The following is a 24,598-nucleotide window of genomic DNA, read 5'->3' as shown; positions in this document are numbered from 1 at the left end:
AAAGACAATTCTCCACGGGTCTCTCTGCAAATATTGCAAGGAGAAGCACTGATGGCCTTTGTTCTGGACTGTCTTTTCAAGGATACATGACAGCCGCAAGCATTAGAAGATACAGTATCTCCCTTTGGTACAAAGGGCAGGCATGTGTGCTGCCCGCTATAAAAGCTTTGGGTTCCCTAAGTCCAGGGGTCTTCTCCTGTAAGGCACCTCCCCTGAGCGTTGCAGGTATCACCTGTCTCTCTCGGCATCACAAGGGAAACGATGCTGCTGCTCGTTCTGTGTCATGAGGAGCAGAAAGAAGTCCTTTGTCTCTGACTCAGGAGTCTTGGGTCTTCTCAGGTCTTTCATGAAGCAGTGAGCTAACTTCTTATCTTATTGAAAAAATGGATACAATCTGAGATTGCTTACAGTTCTTGACAGTTTTGGTGATCAGGATGGGATGCTGACAGAGAAATGGCTTTCTTGAAGAGGAAACATGAGGGTCTCACAAGCCAATGTGTGCAGTTTGTGGGAAGTCTATGGAAATCAGCAGCAAACATGTTGACCAAATTGTATGGTCATGTGGGCAATAAGTGACCCTCTATTTTCTCTTAATGCTTGTTAAATGAGAAGGAATTGGAGAGGTGGTTGCAGGCTGAGTACTGGGAAGTAGATTCAAAGACAGCTGCCAAAACAGTGCCTTGGTGTTTGTTACGTCTTCTCTGGGCTTCCTTGCCCATCTGATGGCCAGCCTCAATCCCTCCCCCACTGAAACAAAGAAGCTCTACGCTTTCTCCTGGTGGACAGAAGGTGCCACTGCCTTTCAGATAGCAATTGCAGAGATGGCCATATACACAGAGAGTGAAGGGAGGGAAACTCACTCCTGCTGTGGGCAGAGACCAGAGGGTTGTTACAACTTAGGCAAGTTCACTCGGGAGAGGAGGGGATGGGCACGTGACGCTTGTGAAGGAAGAAGGACAACACTCAGCCCCTCCTGCCCTCTACCATGCCAATTTCAGATCCATTTGGAGATGACGGCAATAGGTCTCAGTTTTTTTGTTGTTTATCTGTTGCTGTTATTACAATGAGCCCTGGCTGCTCTGAGGGAATAGATGGGAGTTTTGGCTGCTTGAGAGGGTCTCTCTGAGACAGACAAACTCCTACAGGACACCATAGATGAAGAATTGGTTGGTATTAGGGCTCCTTATTTTTTCATTTTTTGAGACGGAGTCTCACTCTGTTGCCCAGACAGGAGTGCAGTGGTGTGATCTCAGCTCGCTGCAACCTCTGTCTCCTGGGTTCAAGTGATCCACCTGCCTCAGCCTCCGGAGTAGCTGGGATTTACAGGTATGTGCCACCACACCTGGCTAATTTCTGTATTTTTAGTAGAGATGGGGGTTTCACCATGTTGGCCAGGCTGGTCTTGAACTGCTGACCTCAGGTGATCTGCCCACCTCAGCCTCCCAAAGGGCTGGGATTACAGAGGTGAGCCACCATGCCAGGCTGGTATTAGGGCTCTTAATGCTTTATGCTGGGTTTGCAATACCAATGGTGACCCATTAGAGAATGACAAATTGACTCAAAGAAATCTAGATAAACTTTTGCTGTCAACCCCACCACCCTGGAAAATCCCCCTGGTCCTTATGTTGAAACTGCATACGAAGTTAACAGATCTTATATTTGGGGCAGCAGATGCCCTGGATTCAGGTGATCTTCTTTAACAAGTTGCTGCACTGTCTGCGAATCAGGCCCAACTTGGTCTATGGACATAAATCCCCTGGCCCCAGCCAGAAAGTAATGCGGCTACGGCTGCTGAGTCAAGGTATCACTAAAACTAAGCTACAGGTGTCAACAACGATGACTGTTTAATACAGTTTGGATATTTGTCCCTGCTCAAATCTCATGTTGAATGGTCATCTCCAGTCCTGGAGATGCGACCTGGTGGGAGGTGTTTGATCCTGGCGGCCGATTCCTCATGGCTTGGTGCTGTCTTTGTGAGAGAGGGTGAGACACCTCGCTGTCACTCCTTGCTCCTGCTTTTGTCACACGGCGGGCTTGCTCCCACTTTGCCTTCCGCATGAGTAAAATCTTCCTGAGGCAGATGCCGGCCCCATGTTTCCTGTCTAGCCTACAGAACCATGAGCCAATCAAACATCTTTCCTCATAAATTGCCTGGTCTTAGATATTCAGGTATTTCCTTAAAGCAATGCAAGAATGTCCTAATACACTAACATTAGAATGTCCCAATATAGGGCTTTGAGCGGACTGCTTAGTTTGGCCGTAAGCAACCACCATGCTGGCTGAAGCCAAAAGTCAATGCACCTTGCTTACTGGCACGGAAGCCCTCTCTCCCTCCACACCTCTGATCTCTCCCTCCTCACCTTGATCGCTCCCTCCTCTGCTATCCCAACCTCAACTGCTGTAAGGAGTAAGCTGATTGGGGTGGGGCTAAAGTCTTCTTGTTCCCAAGAGGGCTGAAGTTTTCTCTCAGTCAAGCACACCAAGCAGCTCTGGAGAGAAGAACTCAAACTTTTATGGGTTTGTGGGAGACAGGCGGCCAAATCACCATCCTACCCATGGTGAGAGGAGATCCTGGATTCAGCTAATACATTGAATAGGGTTCACTGAGGGGAAGGGAAACTAACATGATCCTTTGGGCCAAGTCAATATACTGCCACTGTGGCTTCTACATTTAAATGGCTGGTAGATTAGATGCTTGTGCTTCCCTGTCCCACAAGGGCCACTAAGATTCTCTCAGTGGGGGAAATTCATACACAGAGAAGTGCGGATACCTTTAGGGCCCCACAATCCTAACAACCCCTTTGAGCTATAAGCTAAAAGTGACAGGTGATTTTGCTGATTGAAGCTTTTGGCTAAAGGGAGAAGCTTTTTTTTTTTTTTTTTGGAGATAGAGTTTTGCCCTGTTGCCCAGGCTGGAGTGCAATGGCGTGATCTGAGCTCACTGCAACCTCTGCCTCCTGGGTTCAAACAATTCTCCTGCCTCAGCCTCCTGAGTAGCTAGAATTTCAGGCGCCTGCCACCATGCCCAGCTAATTTTTGTATTTTTAGTAGAGATGGGGTTTCACCATGTTGGCCAGGCTGGTCTCGAACTCCTGACATCATGATCCGCCCACCTTGGCCTCCCAAAGTGCTGGGATTACTGGCGGGAGCCACCGTGCCCAGCCAAGGGGGAAGCTTTATATGATTTATACTCCTTTATAAATTGTTAGCTTGCTACTGGGCTTGGTGCAATTGAACACCTAACTAGGCAGGGGCCTTGTGACTGGATGATCTGATATTCCCACTTGGGATGGGTCAACTCAGATTCAATGACTTACAAGGTGGGAAGGGTCCAACAAGTTCTATTCATCCAATGGAAATGGTGGACTCAACAACATAGCTCGCCTGGCCCAGCAGCATCTCAGTCCCCACTCTATCACCTGAAGCGGAGCTACTGGCTCAGTGTGGACCCTGATCCACAGAGGTTTGCCCAAATGCCTTGACCTGGTTTACTGATGGTTCAACTGGGCCAAAACCCAACGGTGTCCACCAGGCTGCTATGACTGTCCAATCTCAGTGTCAGCTCTGTGGAACCAGAAATGAGACCTTCACGCTGTTTTCACAGTTCAGGCCAACTCCCTTTGATGAAGCTTGTGATATTTTTGCTGACTCTTGGACATAACCCATGGCTTGGTTTTTTGATCTACCACTTGGAAAACCACAGACTGGCAGATTAAAGACAGCCCTCTTTGGGGTTGCCAACTGGAAACGTTTGAGGCTGCTGATTGAATTGCCTGGGTCACTCCTGTAGATGCCCATCATAAGGGGCCTGTGCTCTGATACTGATTGGCAAGCTTGCTCTGCCCAGACTGCCCCCATTGCTGCCTGGACCTGTCATCCTGCCAGACATGGCAACACTCCTACTTCATAGAGGTATGCAAAGTAAAGGACTCCATGCCTCTACCACTGCCAGGCAGACTCGTGACTCCTGCCGAAAGCTGACCTGGATGTCTCTCAGTGGGCATGGCCTCCGTCTGCTTATCGCAGATTGACCACCTTGGAGCGATGGCCCCATCTGGTAGCTACTGTTGGCTCCCTCACTGCTCTTGACACTTTTTCAGGTTCTGGGGTTGCTGCTGCAGTCTCACCAGCCAGTTCTAGCTACAACATTGCAGTCCTTGAAACTTATCTGTGTCATGTTTTCAGCTTTCTGGACAATTTACAGCTTGATGAGAGTGTGCGTTTGGGCCTGGCGCAGTGGCTTACCTGTAATCCCAGCAATTTGGGAGGTCGAGGTGGGTGGATCGCCTGAAGTCAGGAGTTTGAGAGCAGCCTGGCCAACATGGTAAAACCCCGTCTCTACTAAAAATACAAAAATTAGCTGGGCGTGGTGGTGGGCGTCTGTAATCCCAGCTACTAGAGAGGCTGAGGCAGGAAAATCATTTGAACCCAGGAGACGATGGGCAAAACTCCATCTCAAAAAAAAAGAAAGAATGTGCGTTTGATTGCAGAAAGCTCTCAACAGTGGCTGACCATCAAGGTATTCAATGACCTTCCATGCTTCCTGCCATCCACCGGCATCCGATACTGTTGTTGAGAGTTGGAACAACCTCCTCAAGACTTGGGTGGAAGTTTCCAGCTCTGTTTCACCATCTCCTAGTCTACACACTTGAATAAGGCAGTTTCATCATTGATTCTGGCTGACCTCACAAAGGGATTATTTACTCTAGGCCACTTCCTGGGTAATGACCAGGATGAAAAAGGTAGGGGCATTATAAAGACCAGTTTTGAGACCAGGCATGGTGGCTCGTGCCTGCAGTCCCAGCATTTTGGGAGGCCAAAATGGGCAGATCACTTCAAGACCAGCCTGAGCAACATAGCAAAACTCCATCTCTACAAAAATATAAAAATTAGCTGGGCATGGTGGTATATGCCTGTGGTCCCAGCTACTCAGCAGAGCCTGGGAGAGGTGGAGGCTGTAGTGAGCTAGGATTGCACCACTGCACTCCAGCCCGGGCACCAGAATGAGAACTGTGTCTCAAAAAAAAAAAGGATCAATTTGGAAAATTTGAGATTCTGCTCTAGCAATTCCTGGGCCGTGTACTTCTGACTTCCCCTGAGTGGCCAGCCTAGCTGATACAACCTACAGTTGCCAGCTTGGCCAAGAGGTTCACTGCAGCCTTGACCTCCCAGGCTCAAGCGATCCTCCCGCCTCAGCCTCCTGAGTAGCTGGGACCACAGGCACATGCCACCACACCGGCTAATTTTTGTATTTTTGTAGAGATGGGGTTTTGCCATGTTGCCCATGCTGGTCTCTTGGGGGTTCAAACTGAATTCTGATTAAATTTTTTACAGATATCCTGTGGCTCTTGTACCTGAACCTTCTGAAAGAAAGGTGTGAATACAAGTAGGGCACAACTGGAAAAAAGGTGAATTTATAGCAACTGCGATGGAACACGGTGATTTTGGGTTGGTGGAAGAAAGCAACACCCCAGCACCTGGGAAGGCGTGGACACTTTAGATCCCGGAGTCTTTCTCATAGTGGAAGATGCCTGGTGCGGCTCTCCCAAACTGTTGCAAGTGCCTTACATTTAAATGACTGCTGGGTTGATCATCCTCCGCCAGATGGCTCTGACCGTTATCTGATCGCCATTTCCCTTAACCTTACCGAAAGACTAAGAAGTTATAGGAAATAGCATGAGATAGTCCAGCCCCTGCACCTCCCATGCAAAACACCTGTCAACACTTATGGATGTCTGCCCCACCCCACACGCATCGTTCTTCTGACGCCTTAGAAGGCGAGGGGAGTGTGCATCATCCCATGGAGTGATGAATGGCACCTGATTGGTGGTGTAGACCAACAGGACAGATTGGACTGACTGCCTTTAGGCAGTCTTTTCAAAGACACATAATTTGTTACATAGGTAAGAGATAACTCTTGCGCCATCAGGCCTTTTGTTTTATGCTCACAGTAATGCTTCAGTTTCTGGCGGATGGCGCCTGCTTTACAGAAGAGAAGCAAAAGATCAGAGAAGTCAAGCGATTCCTTAAGGTCACACAACAAAGTGTTGGCACAGGGTTGGGACCAGGTCTACGTGACTTCAGTTCCAGTGCTCCCGAAGTTCAGCGTCAGTAGTTTTCCCTCATTCAAGGTGCTGTGATTTTTTTTTTTTTTTAATTTTAAATTTTGAGATAGAGTTTTGTTCTTGTTGCCCAGGCTGGAGTGCAGTGGCGTGATCTTGGCTCACTGCAACCTCTACCACCTGGGTTTAAGTGATTCTTCTGCCTCAGCCTCCTGAGTAGCTGGGATTAGAGGCATGCACTGCCACACTCGGCTAATTTTGTATTTTTAGTAGAGACAGCGTTTCTCCATATTTGTCAGGCTGGTTTCAAACTCCTGACCTCAGGTGATCCTCCCCAAGCACTGGGATTACAGATGTGAGCCACCATGCTTGGCCAACTGCTGGGATTCTTTCAGGGGCCCCACAGACCCTGTCCTGTGGCATTTCATGTCTCTTGGTTCTGGAAACCACCCTTGGGAGGCTTAGATGGCTGGGGGAGCATGGAGCGGCCGGTGGGTTCCCCAACACCCCCTCCCCATAGGGGAATCTTCATTGCCTCATCTGTGAAATGGATCTAAGACATGCTTAGGTCTTGTGGTGAGGAGAAAATGAGCTAAGGAACAGGAAGGCGCTTTGGAAAATGGGAGGCACGGATGTGGACAGTGATGTGGTCTGAGACGTGGCCCAGGAGAGAATGAAAGGCGTGCGAGAGGGCCTGGGACGGACAGAGCAGAGAGGAAAGGGCTGATCAGAGTCTGGGCCAGGGTTTCCCATGAGCTGCCTTCCTGCGCCTGAAATCCCAGATACGGCTTTGAATTAAGCAGTGCATCTTCTAGACTCTCCCCACCCACCGTTTTTTTTGAGATGGAGTTTCGCTCTTATTGCCCCGGCTGGAGTGCGGTGGTGCAACCTTGGCTCACTGCAACCTCCGCCTCCCAGGTTCAAGTAGTTTTCATGCCTCAGCCTGCCAAGTAGCTGGGATTACAGGCATGTGCCACCATGCTCAGCTAATTTTTTGTATTTTTAGTAGAGACGGGGTTTTGCCATGTTGGCCAGGCTGGTCTCAAACTCCTGACCTCAGGTGATCCACCTACCTTGGCCTCTCAAAGTGCTGGGATTACAAGCGTGAGCCACCGCACCCGTCCTGGACTCTCCTTTTGAAGCACTCCTCCTCTTTAGAGCAGTGGTATTATACTTTACATGTAACATAATGGGAGCCCATGCACATGGAACCTTCTATACATTCTCTAGTGGCATACTTCACACTGGGTACTCGCACTTACCCCTTTGTCGTGTTGTGCAGATACAGAAAAATGAGGCTGGCAGGCAGGATCTCTGTCATTTGTTTAAGTTCTCACAAGAAATAAGAGACCAAGTCAGGGTCTGGCCTGAGATCTTTCTTGCTGCAGAGACTAATTGTTTTGGGGCTCCTCAGCTTTTCTAGCCCCCTAATTCTCACCGCCAGAGAAACCAAGCACACTGAGGCTGGGGCCTGGGCAGAGCAGACCCAGACTCCTCCCCCGTGGTAGGATCCCAAAGTGACCAAATGCCAGATGTCCATAGGTTCACCTTCTTCCAGGAGGAGCTTCCAGGCTGGAAGAGGCAGTCCGGGACCATGGCTCTGAGTACATAATTGTCTCTCCGTGACATCACCAGAGCTGTCTTATCCTGGGTCCCTCCGTTTACCCCAAGAGTGATGTAAATGCAGCCCTGGCCAAGACAATGCTGGTGCAAAGCCTTCCATGGCTGCCCACCCAAGTCCGAGCTCTTCCCAGGGAATGGAAGGCCCTTCCTAGTCTGCAGCGCCTCACCCTGCCTAGGCTGAGCCGTCACGCCTTCCTGGTTTGTGACCCTAAGCCTCGGCTTATGCTCTTCCTAGAAGGCCCTTCACCCACTCCATTGCTGAATTGCAGAACAGAAATTCCTTTCCGTTCATTTAAAATGGTGATCTTGTGAACATTTCATGTCTTTTTTTTTTTTTTTTTTTTTTTTTTTTGAGACGGAGTCTCATTCTGTCGCCAGGCTGGAGTGCAGTGGTGTGGTCTCAGCTCACTCGTTTCCTGGCTCAAGCGATTCTCCTGCCTCAGCCTCCTGAGTCACTGGGACTACAGGTGTGTGCCACCACGCCCGGCTAATTTTGGTATTTTTAGTAGAGATAGGGTTTCACCATGTGTTGGCCAGGCTGGTGTCTATCTCGACCTTGTGATGTGCCCGCCTCAGCCTCTCAAAGTGCTGGGATTACAGGCATGAGCCACCACGCCTGGCCCCATTTCATGTCTTTATTAAGAGCTACATGCACGTGGACCAAATAGCATATAGTGACAACTGTCTCCTCCCGCCCAGGCCCAGCCACTGTGATCCCCTGGGGTTACCTATTGGTGTGTGCCTTGGATTCTTTTACTATTTGGGCTTGATAATGCTCCTGCTCACCTGTCCTTTCCTCAGGGATGCAACCCCTAAAGGCTCTCCCCTCACCTGGCACAGGTAACCCCTGAGTCCTCCCTGAGGGCTCCCACAGTCCCCAGCCCCCTGCCTTTGTTCCAGCCTTTCGTACACGATATTGTGACTGTCTGTTCACAGGCCTGTTGTCTCCCTAGCCTGGGAGCTGCCTGAGGGTGGCAACTGTGTCGTGTTAGGGTCTGTGTCCCCAGGAGAAGGCGAGGGCAGTGGCACATGGTGGGTTAATGTAGGTGATGCTGGAGGACTGAGGGGGGTCTTCAGATGGTGAGGAAACAGTGCCTGGAGCTGCTGCTTCTGGGACTTCACAGAACTCCCCCGGAAAGGCAGCTTTGCTTAAGAAGGGGAGCTGGAGAAACCGGAGCGATGGTGGAGGGAGATGGGGAGGGGAGCGAATAACTCCATGTTCACCTCACACTACAGAGCAGAATAAATTCCAGATGGATGAGACTGCAAAATGTGAAAACAATGAAATCATAAAATAACGGACATAAAATGTTCATGATTTTGATCTCTGGATGGGAAGGGCTTCTCTAAGCACAGCAGTAATGGAAGGAATTATAAAGGAAAAGATGCGTATATTTGAATACTTACAATTAGAAACTTCTGTACATCAAAACACACCGTAAATAGAATGAAAATAAAAAGAAATATGTAAAGAGCACTTACAAATCAAAAAGAAAAAAAGTCTAACACCCAGAATGAGAAAAAAAAAAAGGGGCAATGGATATAAAAACAAAATCAAAAGGGAAAATTTCAGTGGCTAAGTATATGGGGAAAACGCTTCGTCTCAGGAGAAAACAAAAGATTCCATTAAAACAGGGAGATGTTGTTTTTCACTGATCACTTGGGCCAAAGCATTTTTTTTTTTAAAGTCATGCTCCGTGGGGCCGAGATAAAATGAGATGGGCAAAAAGCACGTTCTCCTTCCATGCGGATGGGGCTCTAATGGCAGCCGCTTTCAGGAAATCAGTTTCTCAATCTGGATCAAAAGCCTTAAAAATGTTTGTGCCCTTTGTTCCAGCAAGGCTGCCTCTGGGGATTTTCCTGAGAAATATTCATTTTTCTATAACAGAAAAAATTCTGAAGCAATCTAAATGTCCCATAATAGGAAATTACAGAAACTATGGCACATCTATGTGTCAAAATATTATGCAACTTTTAAACATTATGCTTAATTGTTACTAGCACTTGCATCTGGGGAATGGGAGGGGAGACAGCAGTACAAGTAGGTTGTTTTCTTTCTTCGTTCTATTTTTCTGGACTAGTTACCTTACCATACACATGTATTCTTGTTACAAAGAAAAATATCATGTTTTAGAATATTTTTCATTATGTAGAAAAATTATCATTAGAGACCGGGCGCGGTGGCTCACACCTGTAATCCCAGCACTTTGGGAGGCCAAGGTGGGTGGATCACGAGATCAGGAGTTCAAGACCAACCTGGCCAAGATGGTGAAACCCCCGTCTCTACTAATAATACAAAACTTAGCCAGGTATAATGGTGAGTGCCTGTAATCCCAGCTACTCGGGAGGCTAAGGCAGGAGAATTGCTTGAACCCGAGAGGCAGGGATTGCAGTGAGCCAAGATCGTGCAACTGTACCCTAACCTGGGCAATAGAAAGAGACTGCATCCCCCCCCCAAAAAAAAGGAAAAGAAAAAAGAAAAATTATCATTACATAATGCCAAATGAAAAAAAAAGCAGGTAATAAACATACATGCATATAATGTGATACTTCATTTATACATATATACATAGATAATGTAGTAAGCACTGAATTCAATCCCTGGCATAATAAAATGGTATATATATATATGCATACAAATTTACAATAATGATTTTAATGATATAAATGCTTGCATATATGAATATAAAATAATAACCAGTGAATATATCTGGGTTCTGGAGTTGGGAATTATTTTTGTATCCTTTCTCTTTGATCATTTCCCACATTTTTGAAATTTCCTACACAGATCATATATCATTTTCATTCTATTAAACTTCATTATGAATTATAATTATAAAAAGTTTCTCCACGAAAAATGTTGAACAAAAAGGATTTGCCATTAAATCTCAATTAAACATTCCTGGCGGCCAGTGCTCTGCTTAATTGAAGTTTGACTCTATTAAAAGACAATAAATAAATCCTCACATTTGTATCATTTAATAGTGGACTTCCGCACATGACTGCCTCCCTTGATCCCTTCACCCTGTGAAGTACTGAGATGAAGGAAAATCACTCGACATATGGATATAGCAGGTGCAGACACACGCACACACACGCACACGCACACACGCACACACACAAATCTGCTGTGGCCTTGGGTGAATCACAGTCTTCAAGGGCTCCGGTCTCATGCAAGTCCCATGGTGCAGCTTTCGATGAACAAGGCATAGCCCAGCTTTCTTTTTTTTTTTTTTTTTTGGTTGAATGGGATGAGGAATTATTATTATTATTATTATTATTATTATTTTTTTTTTTAAAGAGTAAAGAAGAGGAAGAAAGAGAAAGAGGAAGAGGGAGAGAGAATGGGGGTATTGCTTTGCTGCCCGGGCTAGAATGCAGTCTAAATATGGGTATGTCTATAATTGTCCTTAATAATGGAGACATGAAAGAAAATGAGGGAAGAGAATAACAAACAAGGAGCCAACCAACATTTCGTTTAAACTTCTAAGTTGATATGATGTGGTACTGATAAGAGTGTATATTTTGTGTAAAGTGGAGAGTTCTATAAATGTTAATTACGTTTACTTGTTCCAGATCTGAGTTCAAGTCCTGGATATCGTTGTTAATTTTCTGTCTCATTGATCTGTCTAATATTATTGTTGAAGTCTCCCACTATTATTGTGTGGGAGTCTAAGTCTCATTTTATAAGTCTTGTATGTCTGGGTATTCCTGTATTGGGTGCGTGTATATTTAGGACCTTTAACTCTTCTTGTTGTTGCATTAATTCTTTTATCGTTATATAATGTCCTTCTTTGCTTCTTTTGATCTTTGTTGCTTTAAATACTATTTTATCAGAGGCAAAAATTGTAACTTCTGCTTTTTATTTATTTATTTTTGCTCTCTGGTTGGTTGGTAAGTCTCTCTCCATCCTTTGTTTTGAGTCTTTGTGTATCCTTGAATGTGAGATGGGTCTGGATGCAGCATACAGTTTTAGTTTTTTGTCCAAATTGCCTGTCTTTGAAATTGAGGAATTTAGTCAATTTAAATTTAGAATTGATAATGATATATGTGAGTTTAATACTGTCATTTAATATTAGCTGGCTATTTTGCCCATTAGTTGATGTAAATTCTTCATTATATTGATGTTTTTTACTTTTTGGTATTTTTTAGAAAGGCTGATACTGTTTGTTCCTTTCTATGTGTAGTGGTTCTTTCAGAAGCTCTTGTAAAGCAGGCCTGGTGGTGATGAATTCTCTGAGTGCTTGCTTGTTCACAAAAAACTTTATTTTTCCTTCACTTATGAAGCTTAGTTTGGCTGGATGTAAAATTCTTGGTTGAAAGTTCTTTTCTTTAAGGATGTTGAATATTGGTCCCCACTCTCTTCTGGCTTGTAGGGTTTCTGCTGAGAGATCTGCTGTGAGTCTGATAGGCTTCCCTTTGTGGGTAACCTGACCTTTCTCTCTGGCTGCCCTTAGTATTTTCTCCTTCATTTCAACCCTGGTGAATCTGACGATTATGTGCCTTGGAGTTGCTCTTCTTGAGGAATATCTTCGTGGTGTTCTCTGTATTACCTGGAGTTGAATATTATCCTGCCTTACTACGTTGGGAAAATTTTCCTGAATAATATCCTGAAGCGTATTTTCCAGCTTGGATTCATTCTCTTCGTCACATTCAGGTACACCTATCAAGCGTAGATTAGGTCTTTTCACATAGTCCCATATTTCTTGGAGACTTTGCTCATTCCTTTTTATCCTTTTTTCTCTAATCTTGTCTTCTTGTTTTACTTCATTGAGTTGGTCTTCGACCTCTGATATCCTTTCTTCTGCTTGATCAATTCGGCTGTTAAAACTTGTGCATACTTCACGTAGTTCTCGTATTGTGTTTTTCAGTTCCATCAATTCACTTATTTTCCTCTCTAAATTTTGTATTCTTGTTGACATTTCGTCAAACCTTTTTTCAAAGTTCTTAGTTTCTTTAGATTGTGTTAGCATAAGTTCTTTTAATTCACAGGAGTTTCTTATTATCCACGTTTTGAAGCCTGCTTCTGTAATTGGAACCCACTCGTTCTCCATCAAGCCTTGTTTCGTTGCTGATGAGGAACTGGGATCCCCTGCTGAGGGAGAGGCGTTCTGATCTTGGGTATTCTCAGCCTTTTTTGGCTGTTTTCTTCCCTTCGTTGTAGATTTATCCATCTGTGGTCTTTATAATTACCGTCTTTGTAATTGGGTTTCTGAGTGGACGTCCAACTTCTTGATTCTCAGCGCCGAAATCTGAGCAACCCACTGCGCCGACTAAATCGGCAGCGTTAAGATGGATGGTGCTTTTCTGACTCTGCACCAAGAACCGTCGCTCCAAGGCGCCGGCAAAACCGCCTCGCCGGTCACAAGAGTCGCGCTGGCGACCCGTGGGGCTCCTCCGCTGGGAATCTCCTGGTGCGTGAGCAACAAGAATTCATGTGAAGGTGTGGCGTCCTCTCGTTCTTTGCGTTTTCAGTGGGAGCTACAATCCCGAGCTGCTAGTGATCAGCCATCTTGGATCTCTCTCTCCTCTCTTTTTTTTTTTTTTTTTTGAGACGCAGTCTCACTCTGTCGCACAGGCCGAAGTGCAATGGCATGATCTCGGCTCACTGCAACTGTCGCCTCCCAGGTTCAAGTGATTCTACTGCCTCAGCCTCCTAATTAGCTGGGACTACAGGCACCCACCACCACGCAAGGTGAATTTTGTATTTTTAGTAGACACAGGATTTCACCATATTGGCCAGGCTGGTCTTGAACTCCTGACCTTGTGATCCTCCCGCTTTGGCCTCCCAAAGTGCTGGGATTATAGGCATGAGCCACCACATCTGATCATAGCCCAGCTTTCTAACTGGGCCTCCTGGCTTCCCTGTGGTCCAGTGGGCACTGGCGGGATTTGTCAGAGCAGCAGGTGAGGAAAGGAGCAGCCCAGGGTCCTCGTGAGGGGCTGGGGGCATCTCGTCTCTCGTGGCTTTCAGAGAAGGCTTCCTGCCGCCGTCCCTAAGTTCGCCCCCTCGTGCTGCCCCCCAACCCACCCTTCTCAGCCCAACAGTGGGTTTGGCAGGGCGGTGGCATTTCCTTGGAAGAACAAAAGAGAAGACTGTCCTGCAAATGCTTCCAGGGTAACCGCTTTCCGTTCCTTCAGTCATTGAATTCATGTGTGATTTGTTTCTGGGGCAGACAGGACACAGAGGGTTCTCTCAGCCTCAGGGCAGGAACCCCAGCTCACTGACAGACTGAAAAATTCTCATGAGAGGAGCCAACATGCGCAAGATTAAGGGGGGGAACGTCACACTAGACACGTTGGTCATCTACCCTGGAGGCCAGCCCACAGAACAGCATTTAGAATGCAGTAATAATGATGATGAATAACAACTGTTGTTTATTGAACACCTTTTTTTTTTTGAGATGGAGTCTCACTCTGTTGCCCGGGCTGGAGGGCAGTCGCAATGATCTTGGCTCACTTCAACCGCCACCTCTTGGGTTCGAGTGAATTCTCCTGCCTCAGCCTCCCTAGTAACTGGGATTACAGGTAGGCGCCACCACGCCTGGCTAATTTTTGTATTTTTAGTAGAGTTGGGGTTTCTCCATGTTGGTCAGGCTGGTCTCAAGCTCCCAACCTCAGGTGATCTGCCCGCCTCGGCCTCCCAAAGTTCTGGGATTACAGGCGTGAGCCACCGCGCCCGGCCTATTGAACACCTTTTATGTGGCATCCATTGTCTTATTTGATTGTCCCATCATCCCTGTGATGGGTAATGTTATGCCCATTTTACAGTTGATGAAACTGAGATCCAGAGAGGTAAGATGAGATCCTGTTCCAATACTTCATGAGTAAATGGCAGCGTTGGAATTCAGATCCCGGTCATTCTCCCTCTCAAATTAACATCCAGAACTTACCTGGCTTATGATATTCTCAATGGGGGTTGTTAGAAACAGATGAGCTTAATGAGTACCTGTGAGTATCTACTGAATGCCAAGCCCTGGCTCAGGTGCTTTTCATGTGGTATCTCATTTAACCTTTAGAATAGCCCTTGTGAGATGCATGCAATTCTCATTTTACAAATCAGAAAACTGAGGCTCAGAAGTTTGCCCAAGGTTACGGTGAGCCAAATAAAGGCCTTTTTAAGGAAAGCACCCAATGGGAGGAATGAATAAGGAATAACTTAAACGTAGGGGTCAACCCAGAATCCAGAAGGACGGGGGGATGGAGTGGATGGTGTCTCTGCTCACAAGAGGCAGCAGAGGGTTGAGGGGTCACTGTGATTTTTGGATAAGCCAGTGCCCCAGCCTCAATATCCTCAGCTGAAAAATGGGGCCACCAATACCTACCATAGTGTGTTGTCGTGAGGAATTAAATGAGATGATACACAGGACGTGCTTCGAGCAATACCTGCGGTCCCTTCCCCTGCTGCTCTGTCAGTGGCTCCGCACTCCTGGAGGTGGGTCCTATAAAGCCAGCCTGGCATCCCACCCTAATCCCGTCCCCGATCAAAGTGCCTACTAAGAATTTATGGGAGGAGGGCCAGCTGAGCTCGTTCACTCCTTCTCTCCTGGCCTCAGTCTGCACCACCAGGGTGGGCCGGGGGCAGAGGATGCTGGCCAGGACCATTTCTGGGAGCCTCACCAGACCCGACTAAGTGCCATTCCGGTCTTTCTCCTACCCCTGGCTTGTACTACCTTTGCTCTGAGCCCGAGCACAGGCTGCACACACGGGCTCTGGGGACCGGAGCAGCTGCCCGCCACCCCAGGAACTGTCCCTGAAGGCTTCTTCAAAGAGATCCCCTCAACATACTCTCCATACTCTTCAACATACTCTTCCTTGTACATTTCCTGCATGTTGACAGACCCAGCCTTCTTTCTCCCACAGCCCCTAGCAGAGGCGCCCCCCCCCCTCCAAATTCCAGCAGCGGACCGGAAAGTGACTCAGCCCCCACGGCCCCCTCCTCAGACTCGCACACCCGCAGCCTTGCTTTGGAAAAAGGGTGGTTCTCATTTCTTTCCTCCTTTTTCCCCTTCAAGCACTCACACTCGCCGTGTCCCCAGGCTGTCTCTCCCATGAGCCTCCGTGGTCTGGGCCAGAGGTCTCTGGCCAGCCCCTCTCCATCCTCTCCTGGTGGAGGGTCTCAACACTGGGGTGGGCTGCATGGCCCTACGGTGAGTAGGGGAAGAGGTGGGCCTCTGGAGGCCGCCACTGCGCCCCTATGATATTGACTTCTATTAAATTGAAACACATAGCACATCTATTACACAATAAACCACAGCTATTTCATGGATCAAATTAAGTTTTATTTGGGCAAATTACAACCTTTCCTACAGTTGTGCCTTTGTGAGGCCATTCCTTTTTAATAAAAGCAAGCATTTCTGGGGCTGGCCCTCCAGGACCAAAGCGCCATGGTGGGTTGGGGGCTCAGGCCGGGGCCGGCAACAGGGTGGAGCCTGTGCGCATGTGTGAGAGAGATGGGAATTCTTGGGGCCTCTCTTGGGAATGGATTTGGTCTTCTCCTCCCCCTGCCTCCCCATCCTGAGGTTGTCATGGAAGTCTGCAGAGAACTTCTCATTAAACCAGAAAAAAGCAGCAGCAGCAGCAGCAGCAGCAGCAGCAGGAAGGCATTTCCCGGAATCCGGGAGGAAGCATGAGTCACCAGCCTGCAAAGTGAGCCCTGCGTGGCCACTGTGGCCCCAGCCCAGAAGGCCCCGAGTGCAGGACCAGCCATCAGAGCTGCTCCAGGCCAGCCCGTATAGACACGCCCACTGCCCAGGCTGATGCAGGCTCCAGGAATGCAAACAAAGCTGGGTGGAGGGGCCTTCCGAGGGCCAGGGCACTGGGCCAGGAGGGAGGCAGGGGGCCTGCAGGAGAGGCTTGTGGAGGGACATCGGGCCTCAGACAAGCCCCTCTCTGGTGTCCTTGGAGCCCAGGGCACCTGGTTGGTAGGGCCTCTAACTCTCGGTGTGACCTGGCCCAGCACCGCCAGCGCTGGCCTTCAGGCTCCTTGTAGGGCAGGGGCAGGAGCTGCTCCTGGATCAGAGGTTCTCGAAGTTGGTCCCTGGGCCAGCAGCATCAGCAACACCTGGGAACTTGATAGAAGTGCAAATCCTCAGCTCCCTACTACAGACCTACTAAATCAGAAACCTTGGGGTGCGATTCGTATTTAACAAGCCCTGCTGGCGATTCTGATGCATGCTCAAGTTTGAGGACTACTGCATGCAGTCATCTGTGGGCCAACATCAAAGCCACAGCTGTTAAAGGGTCATTCAGCAAAGTGAGATCTCAGGTGTGAGCAGTGCTCACTGTGTGTCAGGTACTGAGCTGCCGGCGCTGCGTACGCCGACTCGTTTAGTCCTCAAGCCAACCTGTTGAGGTCAGGTTTTATGAGCATATCTCCATTTCACAGGTGATATAAATGCTACTTTTTCACCAGAAGCCATAGTTGTGGGATCTCAGAAGTGATGGATGGTACTAGGCCCAGCTCATAGATTGGTCCATGCTGGCTAACTAGTATGGCATCTGGCTGGCCATTCCCCGGGTAACTTTTCTTCAAATGCCCTTCAGAAGCTGTCCTACCACCTTAGAGGTGGAGCAGTGGGGAGAACGATCACTTCAGAACTGGAGAATCAGGCAAGCGGAGTGAGAAGCCGGAAGACAACCGAAGGAAGTGATGCCTGTGAGAGATATAGGGTCCCACAGAGATCTGTTTCTCCAAATGTGGTCCCTGTACCAGCAGCATCAACAATGCTTTAGAGCCTATTAGAAATGCAGAATCAGCTGGGCACGGTGGCTGACGCCTGTAATCCCAGCACTTTGGGAGGCCGAGGTGGGTGGATCATGAGGTCAAGAGATCAAGACCATCCTGGCCAAGATGGTGAAACCCCATCTCTACTAAAAAAAAAAAAAAATTAGCTGGGCATGGTGGCACGCACCTGTAGTCCCAGCTACTTGGGAAGCTGAGGCAGGAGAATTGCTTGAATCTGGGAGGCAGAGGTTGCAGTGAGCTGAGATCGTGCCACTGCCCTCCAGCCTGGTGACAAAGTAAGACTCCGTCTCAGAAAAAAAAAAAAAAAAAAAAAAAAAACGGCAGAATCATGGGCCCAACTTGGGACTTGCTGAATCTGAATCTGCATGTTAGTAAGATCCCCAGGGATTTGTGGGCACATTCAAGTTCAAGAAGTCCTGAGTCAGGCACGCCGGCAGATCCCTGACCCCATCCCACTACAGGATAACGGGGATCTGGTATCTGCACCATGCTCGGTGCAGCTCCACAGGGGCTCTGCCTTCCTCATTGGCACAAGCATCCCCTCAGTTAATCCAGGAAGTTGAGGTCACTGGAGGAAGCCTCCAGCCCTTAAAACCCCACAGCCAAACTAGTACAGCGAGTGGGATGCTCTCACCCTGCTGAGTTGCCCCTTCCCAGGGTGGAAGATCTTCACTTCCTTTATGTCTCTCCCTAAAATGTGGGTTCTGGGTTCTAACCCAGGCTCCGCCACTTACTGACTGTGATCTTGGAAGTTGCTAAACTTCTCTGCACCTTGATTTTCCTTTTCTGTAGTATAGCGGTAACAGTTTTTCTAGATCATACCTTCTTTTGGTGCATATATCTAAGCCGGGTGTCCCCAAACTACGGCCCGCGGGCCACATGCGGCCCCCTGAGGCCATTTATCCGGCCCCCCACCGCACTTCAGGAAGGGGCACCTCTTTCATTGGTGGTCAGTGAGAGGAGCACAGTATGTGGCGGCCCTCCAACGGTCTGAGGGACAGTGAACTGGCCTCCTGTGTAAAAAGTTTGGGGACACCTGATCGAAGCAAATACAACATGCTTAGAAGAATGGTTGGCACATAACACCATTAACATTTGCCACTTGCTGTCAGCCTTCCATCTTTCCCTCCTCTGGGTGGCCCGTAGGCGGGGTGGGATGCAGGGAGGGTGGCGCTGGCCTGGGAGGAGTCAGGAAAAGCAGTGCGAAGGCAGGGATACTGTACTGGAGGTGACTCCTAAAGGGGAAAGGAGGAAATGTGTTTGTATGACACAGGTGTGCCAGGCTCAGTGCCAGGCTCAGTGCCAGGCTCAGTGCCAGGCATTTTCCTCCCTGCCACAGTTATACCAGGATAGTGCTGTTATTTTATAAACCTACTGATGAGGACTGAGGCCCCAGAAAGGCAGTGACCAAGCCAAGGTCTTGCAGTTAGTGAGGGGTGCAGCTCATGCTTGCTGGGGTCTGCCTGGCCGGCTTAACCTCAGCCACCCTCATGTGCCCTATGCTTCCTCCTCCACTGCAAACCAACCCAAGCCCCAGAGGGGGATCCAGAGGCCAGGGCTGGCAGAGGAACAGGGAGTCTGAGAGATCTGGAGCATGAAGCTTATGGCTCCTTCCCTGGGGCCTTGGTTTCCCCTGGTCGGGCCTCCTTTGCGCAGGGCAGTGGGACAGGTCTACTCAATGGATCTATCAGGGGTTTGGCTCCTCCTGGCTTTGCTTTCCCTGCAGTTTTCTGTCCCTCTGTCCCATGACTGGGAGGCAGGCCTTTGGCAGATATGTTAAAACGCCAGCAGGGGGTACCTCTGGTTTCAGCTCTGATGTATAAAGAGTTTGGAAGTTGTCAGGCCCATCCTCACATCATGAAATAAGTTGAACAAACTGAAAGTCAACAATGTTTCTTAATTCTCATGAGGGAATTAAGGTCACAGGGCAAACTGCCACTCTGAAATCTCGGAAGATGAGTGAATACAGCCAAGATCAGGGCTTACTTGAAGCGGAAACCAGGAACTGTTGGGAACACTTGAGGTGTTGGTAATTTTGATGAATTTCTGGAAATTAAAAATGACTTATTTGTACATTTAAAACTTCGGAGGGCTACTTGTAGGTCTTCCTTCAAAACTTAAGTGGGTTTTCCCTCCAGGAACCCCACCAGACTGACACCGGGAAGATCAGAGGAAAAAACAAAACAAAACCAAAACTTCATTCCAGACAGAAAGGGGAAAAATAACCATTTTGAAATACCTCCAGAGCTTTCCCAGTAACAAAGGCCAGCCCTCCAGAGAAACTACTTTACCAGAGCCTTGGCTGACTGGCTCCTCTGATTGGGGTTAGACGACCCAAGGCCTCCCCTCCAGCCTTCAGTCTGTCTCATTTAAGGAGAAGGGAAAAATAATGGGGCCAAAAAATGCTTCTAAAGGTCAAAGCCCAGGGGCTCAGGCCAACTAAAAAAACTAAGATTTAATAATAAGAGTATAGATGCCTTCTCTCCCCAGCATCTTATTTCCACCACCACAACAGGTCTTCAGTATAATAACAATGAATTACAATGGAAACAGCTGTAAGACAGACTCTTTAAGAAGGAGTTCTTAGGGAAACCCAAACTTAACCATGGAGAAAAATACCAACCAAGGAAACTAGAGGGAACCAAAGCCTTTGGCACCTATGGCTATAGCAAACCTTAAACACAGCTCAGCTCTAGTAAAATTAAAATAAAAACTCAGGCTAGGCATGGTGGCTCATGCCTGTAATCCCAGCACTTTGGGAGGCCGAGGTAGGCTTGAGGTCAGGAGTTTGAGACCAGCCTGGCCAACACAGCAAAACCTCGTCTCTACTGAAAATGTAAAACTTAGCCAGGCATGGTGATGGGTGCCTGGAATCCCAGCTACTCAAGAGGCTGAGGCAGGAAGATCACTGGAACCTGGGAGGTGGAGGTTGCAGTGAGCTGGGATTGTACCACGGCACTCCAGCCTAGGCGACAAAGAGAGACTCCATCTGCAAAAAAAAAAAAATTAATATGCAGAAGTCCATTGCTTTCATACATACCAGGTATGAACAACTATAATTTGACATTAAAAATGCAGTAACACCAAAAAAAGAAAGAAAGAAAAGAAAAGAAAAAGAATTATTTAGATATAAATCTGACAAAATGTATACAGGATCTACACAAGGAAGTGATAAAACTCATGAAAGATCAACCACCTAAAGAACTGGAGTGCGCAGGCGCGGAAGTGCCTAGTGGGAACGGCAACCCGGTGGCCCCTCCCCGTCCCTGTTCTGCCCACCTCGCCCCCGGAAGTCTGTGAGTGGCTTGCCATTCATGCCCGGTCCTGGAGTTTTTTGTTGGTCCGCAGCCTTTGTCAGCCATCCTTGCGAGCCAGGTTGAGGCACAACATAGGCCCAGGAGCCTCAGAGGAGGAGGAGGAGGAGGAGGAGGAAGCCGCTGCAGGTGGCCCACGGCAGCCATCTTACTGAGGAGCTGTCAGGGCTGGGCGGCCTCCCGCCTCCCACCATCCCTCATCGCTGCCCTGAGGGGTAACCAGGGGGATCGTGCACCAGGTCTCCGCTGGACCAACATCGCCGGGCTGATAAGCCGCGTGAATGTTCTATTTGACTGCTGCACCCCCGCCTACCCGGTGTACCTTCCTTCAGAGGCCATCACCTCAGCGGTTGCCCCCGTGAGGCCGGAGCGCTGGCACGCAGTGGCTATGGCGGCGCCATGTTTGGTGGCCACGGGACCTCAGGACCTTCCTGCGCGCTGCTGGCATTCATCTCCCCATCTTGGCAACGACTCCGTAGTCAGTCTCCCAAGGGCAAGAACAGGAAGCTGGAGGAAGGCAGACCCCTGTAAGGCCCGCTGCAGAGGTGCTGGTGAGAACCGTGGGGCGGAGGGTCCTGGACGGCCTGAAGCACTATTACCAGGACTTTCGCCTTCTCTGGATCACACCAGGATCGCCGCATGCACGCTCTGGAGGATTGATTCTCAGTGGCCACACGCTGACACGCCGGGAGCACAGGCAGTTTGCCGTGGTCTGTGCTGACCTCTTTCACGGGGTCCTGCTCCTGATCTTCGTGGTGGTGTCTTTCGTGGAGTTCCTGTTGCCCATTGCAGCGAAAGTCTTTCCCAACGCGTTGCTGTCCACATTTGAGACCCAGCCCATCAAGGAGGAGGGACCAAAGAAGCAGCTATGGGCGGGGAGCACTGCCAAAGACTTTTCCATGTTTTTCCAGAAGATCCAAGAGACAGGAAAGACCTAGCAACAAAGAAAGAAATCATGCGTTTTTCCAAATTATTTGAGGATGAGCTCACCCTGGATAACCTCACCTGCCAGCAGAGGGTGGCATTGTGTGAGCTGCTGGATCTCCAGGCCACAGGCATCAATAACTTCCTATGCTGCCAGCTTACCATGAGGTTGAGGTTTATAAAGGCCAACAGCAAGCTGATTGCTGAGAAAGGGGTAGACAGCCTGAATATCAAGGAATTGCTGTTGGCAGGTAGAGCTCGAGGGATGCAGGCCCTTGAGTTCCCAGCAAATCATCTGAGGATCCAGCTGAAGCAGTGGCTGGACCTGCATTTGCATCAAGAGGTCCCTACATCACTGCTCTTACTGTCCTACGCTATGTGCCTCCCAGACACCCTCTCTCCTGCTGACCAGCTTAAATCCACCTTGCAGACTCTTCTGGAGATAGTGGTGAAGGGAGCTCAGGTGAAAGTGGCCAAGGTTGAGGGTGAGCAGGTGGACAACAAAGTGAAATTGGAGGCCACATTACAGGAGGAGGCAGCCATCCCGCAGGAACATAGGGAGAAGGAGCTGCAGAAGCTATCCCAAGAAACAAAGGAAGTGGAAGAAGCCACCTCTGAGAGGCCAGTGGCTGACCAGCAGCCAGAAGTGCCTGATGTGATCCTGCCCTCAGAGGCCCTGAAGAACACTGCCCCTGTGCTGGAGGTCTTGAAGGAGGAGGAAATGACTAAAGAAGAAATAGATGTACTTAACGATGCCTGATCTAAACTGAAGGAGCAAAAGAAGTCCCTAACCAAGGAGAAGGAGGAGATGGAGCTGCTGAAGGAGGATATCCAGGACGATAGTGATGACTTGCAAGAGATCAAGAAGGAAGTTGAGACCAGCAGAGAAAAATACATGGAAAAACCTAAAGCCAGCAAGAGACTGCCAAAGAGAGTTCAGCAGATCATCTGGTGGATAGACTGCTTGATTGCACAGCTGGAGATGGATCAGAGGCCTGGCAAGCTGGGCCAGGCAGAGGGCTCAGGGGGAATAGGGGAGAAAGTCATCAGTATCACTGAGCTCATCAGCAACATGAAGCAAATTAAGAACATTCCAGAAAACAAGCTGATAAGCTTGGCCTCGACACTGGATAAAAATGAGAATGGCAAGCTCAACACTGACAATCTCATTAAGGTGATTGAACTGGTGCACAAAGAAGATGTTTATATCTCTACCAGTCAGGTGGCTGAGATTGTAGCAATGCTGGAAAAGGAGGAGAAGGTGGAGAAGTCTAAGGGAAAGGCTGAGAAAGAGGCTACAGAAGTGAAGAATTAGGGCTGGTTTTGGCTCTGGGGCATGTTGGTGGCTCTGTGGTATCTGCCTCCATCCTGCTTCACTAGCTTTTGTGGTAATGACTGTAATAGTAATCACTTTGAGGTAATTCTTAATGGCAAGTCTAATACTTGGTCTGAAATAAGTGAGATGCTTCCATTAAGAAAAAAGAAAAGACGAAAAAGAAAATGGAGAGATATTCCATGTTCACAGATAGGAAAATTTAATATCATTAGATCACTCTTCCCAATTTGTTCTATAGATTCAGTGCAACCCCAGTTAAAATCTCAGTGGAATTATTTTTGATATTAACAGAATAGTCAACACAATTACTGAAAAAGAAGTCAGAGGACTTGTGACAGTACTTGACTTCAAAACTTACTGCAGTAATAAAGACAGTGTGATATTCATGAAAGTATAGACAAATAGGTCAAAGGAAGAGAATGGAGGGCCCAGAAATAGACCCATGGAAATACAGTCAACTGATCTTTGACAAGGGACAAAAGGTAATGTAATGGAGAAAAAAATAGTCTTTTCAACAAATGGTGCTGGAACAACTGGGCATCCACATGCAAAAAAATAAAAAAGAAAATAAAAAGAATATAGACACAGACCTTTACACCTTTCATGAAAGTTAACTTAAAATAGATCATAGATCTAAATGTAAAACATAAAACTATAATATTTCCATAAGATAACAGAAAATCTAGGTAACTCTGGGTTGGCAATGAGTTTTCAGAAACAAACAAACAAACAAACAAACAAAAAAAACACCCAAACAGTGAACCATGAAAGAAAAAATGTTTAGGTTGAACGTCATTAAAAATAAAAAGCTTCTATTATGCAAAAAACACTGTTAAGAGAATGAAAAGACAAGTGACAGACTGGGAGAAAATATTTGCAATACACGTAGCTGATAAAGGACTTGTATTCAAAATATGTGAAGACAACTTGGGCAGCATGGTGAAACCCCATCTCTACAAAAAATACAAAAATTAGCTGGGCATGGTGGTGCATGCCTGTCGTCTCAGCTACTCTAGGAGGCTAAGGCAGGAGGATTGCTTGAGCTCAGGAAGTAGAGGCTGCAGTGAGCTGTGATGACTGCCACTGCACTCTAGCCTGGGTGACAGAGTGAGACCCTGTCTCAAAATATATATATGAAGAACTCTTAAAAAATGTAACAGTAAGCAGACAGTCACATTTTAAAATGGCAGAAGAGGCCAGGTGAAGTGGCTCACGCCTGTAGTCCCAACACTTTGGGAGGCTGAGGCAGGCAGATCACGAGGTTGGGAGTTTGAGACCAGCCTGGCTAACATGATGAAACCCCATCTCTACTAAAAATAAAAAAATTAGTGTGGTGGCACACGCCTGTAATCTCAGCTACTCAGGAGGCTGAGGCAGGAGAATTGCTTGAACCTGGGAGGTGGAGGTTGCAGTAAGACAGTGAGCCAAGGTCGTGCCACAGCACTCCAACCTGGGCGACGAGCTTAAGACTCTGCCTCAAAAAAAAAAAAAAAAAAGATGATCAACATAAGTTATCACTAAGGAAATGCTAATTGAAACAACAGTGAGATACCACTGCAGAACTATTAGAATGGCCAAAATCCAAACTGAC

The 24,598-nt window shown here is 47.8% G+C and overlaps 1 protein-coding gene across 1 annotated transcript; it reads left to right on the top strand.

Moving 5' to 3' along the window:
- Window positions 1-1,671: 1,671 nt before the first annotated feature.
- Window positions 1,672-22,986, top strand: LOC101034736 (mitochondrial proton/calcium exchanger protein-like). The gene is given in 9 exon segments (XM_074389600.1): window positions 1,672-1,801; window positions 1,903-1,983; window positions 8,487-8,525; window positions 8,639-8,717; window positions 20,809-20,876; window positions 20,987-21,226; window positions 21,229-21,273; window positions 21,276-21,676; window positions 21,679-22,986. Coding segments are annotated over 9 exon segments (2,391 nt in total).
- Window positions 22,987-24,598: the final 1,612 nt, after the last annotated feature.

Source organism: Saimiri boliviensis, chromosome 2, assembly GCF_048565385.1.
Source record: "Saimiri boliviensis isolate mSaiBol1 chromosome 2, mSaiBol1.pri, whole genome shotgun sequence".
NCBI classification, from domain to species: Eukaryota; Metazoa; Chordata; class Mammalia; order Primates; family Cebidae; genus Saimiri; species Saimiri boliviensis.
The sequence above is the reverse complement of the archived record's forward strand: the minus strand, read 5'-3'. Positions and strand labels throughout refer to the sequence as shown.